Consider the following 4,559-nt stretch of genomic DNA (forward strand, 5'->3'; position numbering starts at 1 on the left):
TTATCTCACTTTGGCTTATTCAGCAGGTTAACGTAGAGGTGCACCTAAATCATTGGATATCAACTTCTGCAACAAATAATGATGTCACTTTCACATGCTTAGTAGAGAATATGACAAGACATAAACTAATGCTTACTAGGTAGGTGGTTCTCTTTCTGTTCTATATTGGATGAGTAGGGGTAAAATCAATACGAAAAGTCCTTGGAAATGAGTAAATAATATACATTAATGAAGTCTCATAAGATCCATTTGCATTCATGAATACATGTTCTTTTTTTCTTTTGATGCAACATATATTTCTTTTTTCAAGAATACCTAGTGGTTTATATATAGAGACATACATATTTATTTACATCGAAATCATTATATATTACGTTCATTGAAACAAACTCAGCACAACAAATACAAACAACCTATTTTGTGGGTATGTTAAATAACAGAACTTCTCCCTGTCTTTCTTTGTAGTTGCAAGATCTTTCAGAATCCTTTCCACGCAACAAGAACTTCATGGAAGACTTCAGCAATCAGATCCCTGTCTGCATTTTGCAGGAAGGTATTGAAATCATCCCGAATGTCAAATATTTTTCCAAACTTCACAAGATAATGAATACAGCTCATCTTCAGTTTCATTAATCGATATAGAGATGCATTTTGGAGCCTCTCAAGTACATTTGTTGCATCAATATCATCCAGAAGACTCTCGTGGCATGTGTCTCTCAAGTCAGATATGTCATACTTGTCAGCTGCATGTAGAAGGGCAAGCCTATGCATAAGAAATTTTTCATGTTTGATGATCCCATAAAGATAGTTGAGAAAAGCTTGACAAGATTCAATTGACATGTCTGGGATGTTTATGGTAGACAGCTCTTTTTCCTGAAGATTATGTGAGAACATGCTGCGAAAGACAGGCGAGCGGGCTGCAAGAACAGCTCGATGAGCTCCTATGCTTCCATCCGACGCATTGATCGTGATGTCTGTGTGGATTCCTTCTGTTAGCATTCTACCAAGAGACTCGAGGGCTTTTGCATTTAATCTTTTCTGAGTAAATCCATCAGCAAAGATGGAGTAAGGTTCTTCACCCTGTATTATAAACAATGTAGGTGTACTCTCAAATTAATGCACTTCAATCAAAACATGACATGTCCACACAAATTGGATCTATGCCATAAAATAAAACCTCATATTTCAAATTAAAATCGAAATGTTTGGGCGTACTGCTTAAGGTGCATATAAAAATATCCACAAATAGTAGGTTAAGGCAACCTCAAACCCTGATGTGAAAATGTGAGTTCAAATCCAAGGGAAATTAGTGTTGCAAATGAGACCACATAACCCTTTGCTCTCATGGTATTAGTCTCATGAGTGGCTCAAACAAGTTGAACCTGTGAGATAGGATACCTCTGGTCTCATCAAAAAAGAGTACATGAATTTCTCTCATCAACACTCAGTTATATACTATCATTCTTAGGTGAATAACCACCATAAGATTGAACAACTAGATTAACTAAGTCCTCATGAGTCATGACAATAAAATTGGATTTCAAAAATCCAATTAGTACCCTCAATTGATTGTATCTAGGCATTCACATTCCAAAAGTCTGATAATTAATATTTTCAATGAGAGATACATAAATAAGTATGTGATATTTACGTTGGGGGATGTGGTCTTCAAATCAAGGAACTCAACTTCAATAATGAATTTTCCAGTTAGAGGAACCTCAACTGCCCAAACAAAATCCTCGTTGTTCTTTAGTAACTTTTCCTTTATTTCTGCATCATATTAAAATGAATAATCTGTCAACATGAAAATCTGTTCTTATTGCTACAAAATATACCATACTTCAGAACAAAAATATCACCAAGAAATTCTGAACATGAAAAAACAAAAGTGGCATAAGCCATGACTATGTTCTGTTTGTAATCATCATGCAGTTTGCACCAAGTACAGCATAAGTACATGCCAGACTGTGTCACAGAACTGTTGTCTACTTTTTGATCTAACACCCTCAGTATTCTAAAGTCACATTGGACTTTGATTACTCTAATCTGGGTAGATTTGGGAAGATTTATTAAAAGGGATGATAAAATTCTCTTGAAATATAAGTTTAATTATTGCTAGAAATGTTGTCAATCTATTGATTATAATAATACAAGATCTTCTATTTACTATGAAAAAAGATAAACATATAAGCACATGGCAGAAACAAAAAATAGATTATTTACCAACAATACATTGGTCTAGTGATATAAGGCTCCGCTAGATCTCCAGGATCACCAAAAGGTCAAAGGTTCGATTCCCGAGAGTGACACTTGTTGGGAGGGGCAGTCACGCGGGATTAGCTCATTACCGATAAGGTGAGGGGATACATTTGGTATTACAAAAAAAGCCAAATTTTAAAGACAAAAAAATGAAAACAAACTTCCATCACCTGGATGTGCGAAGGCCTTACGATCTCCAACAGAACTAACCACCCGAATGATGAAAGATGCAATAGGAGGATTGTCTCTTGTTAAATTTGATATTTCTGGGTATAATTTAACATACAAAACCCTATTCTTCTCCACAGACAAATGCCTTCATTACAAACCAAACCAATAAAGAAAAATCATCAATTTGACATAAATAACCAAATTTCTCAATATACAAAAAAGGGTCTCCAGATTAGTCATAAAACCCAAACTTTATTTATACAGAATACATTGATCACATATTCAAATCTATTTAGCCATGTCCGGTGCTCAGTTTCATCTAATTTCATCAACCTAAACAACTCCGAGCATAACCATCTAAAAATTGATTATTTGTCAAATTGCACTCCGCAGCCACAATACCATCGCAATATTGCGGTTTCGGGGGCTGCAGCGACATCAATTATTACCGCGACTTAAAACACTGTATCACGGCTTTTATAGGTAGAAAGAAAGAGAGAAATATTTACCAATTCCATTTTCCGATTTTGAAAGGATCGGATTTGCGGTAAGTACAAGAAGACAAGTTTTCGATTTTCCATTGAGCAAGGCGTGAAGTGGTTTCAACTCTGTATGCAGAATCGCTCATCCTATTAGAAAAAGTAAGTGCTGTTGTAATTTCATTGATGCAATCTAATATTCCCTCTAAAAACAATTCTCCGTGCTTTCCCAGGTTGCTGATTCTTTTCTTCAATCTTCTTCACTCTACTCCTCATATGATTTCAAAGATTCTCTCTTGTTTTCTCTCTCTCTCTGTTTTTCAGTACCACTGAACTAGCGCTATTTTTCTTTGTTTATTTCAGTTAACAAAGACATGTTGAAAACATGAACAAGTTGATCACTTTGCAATTTCTTTCAAAGGTTTCCGGCACGCAAGGATTTCAGACTTGCTTTTACTCTTTCCTGAAATTAAAAAAACAAGATATTTTTTAAGTGTAGAAAGAGAAAGAGAGTATTGGAGAACACCAATAGAGAGGGTGATTTGTTGTTGGTTGTTTTGGCTTACATAGCAGGTATGGGATGGTGATGGGTTGATCATAAATGTCTATTGGATGGTTTTGATTTTTGGACAGTAGATTGCTTATATCATTGGGGAAGCAAACAGATACATGTGTTTGATTGGAGATTGGGTTGTATTAGGGATAAAAATTTGTATGGAAACACATATAACACATTATGTTCGGAGACAAAGTATATTTTATGGTTTTTGATGTTATTATTTAAAATTAAATTTAATTATAATTAAAATATTAATGTATTGTCAGAATCTTATTGATTGTCTCTATATAATTTCTTCTCTAAACAAATCTTTCTTAATATTATTTCAGTTCTTCAAGCAAAAGATATGTGATGTCATCGTGTTTTCAGCATGTGAATGATAATAAAATAAAAATAGTAATAATTAATATTTTAATTTATTAATTGACATATTTTTATTAGTATGAATAAAATATGATGTGATAACAAATCTTTCTTCTTTAGAATGAGGCAAACAAATGTCTCTTGACTTTAATTTTAAGGATAAAAATATTATTTTATTTTAAATGAAAATATAAAAGTATATAACATGTTATTTTTATTTTTTGTGTTTTGATAGTGAATTTTTACACCTACTTGCATGTGAATATGTGTGTGCTTGGAAGGGAAAGTATATTTTAATTTTTGTGCTTTGAAGCAAAGTATATGTTTCCTTCAAATTGTGAGTAGTTTCCCTAAAGTAACAAATATATTCCTGGATTGTGGAAGTATTATACTTTGAGTCACCACCCAAAATATATGTGGATGTTAAATATTGTCCAACTAAATGACCACCCTCTTGATTCTTTAGCTTGGTGTCAAGTTATCACTTTTGAAGTTGTGTTATTATATTTGTTTATTCATTTTTTGGTGCAATCCCCTTATGGTATTTTAATTTGTGGGACTCTTGTGCTGATTTAAGCAGTATTGTGGCCATTCAAATGAATATTGATGATGATATTTCCCAGCTGAATCATCCTCATTGATTCTCTCTATCAAGGTATGAGTTATTTATTTATTAGGTATAATCATCTTGTGATATTTAGTTTGTAGGACTTTTGTGCTTATTTAAG

The 4,559-nt window shown here is 33.3% G+C and overlaps 1 protein-coding gene across 2 annotated transcripts; it reads right to left on the bottom strand.

Annotated features, from left to right (window-relative positions):
• LOC109349741 (BTB/POZ domain-containing protein At1g55760) lies at positions 202–3,565 on the bottom strand. Of its 2 annotated transcripts, XM_019590688.1 has the most exons (5): positions 3,166–3,565; positions 2,940–3,117; positions 2,430–2,575; positions 1,652–1,770; positions 202–1,080 (listed from the first exon to the last, which is right to left on the bottom strand). In XM_019590688.1, the coding sequence occupies exons 2-5, from the start codon at positions 3,056–3,058 to the stop codon at positions 478–480; spliced, it is 987 nt and encodes a 328-aa protein (XP_019446233.1). In that variant the 5' UTR covers positions 3,059–3,117; positions 3,166–3,565; the 3' UTR covers positions 202–477. The 2 variants fall into 2 exon arrangements, with proteins under 2 accessions (XP_019446233.1, XP_019446223.1); XM_019590678.1 differs by having other exon boundaries at positions 2,940–3,564.

Source organism: Lupinus angustifolius, chromosome LG01 (assembly GCF_001865875.1).
Source record: "Lupinus angustifolius cultivar Tanjil chromosome LG01, LupAngTanjil_v1.0, whole genome shotgun sequence".
Classification (NCBI taxonomy): domain Eukaryota; kingdom Viridiplantae; phylum Streptophyta; class Magnoliopsida; order Fabales; family Fabaceae; genus Lupinus; species Lupinus angustifolius.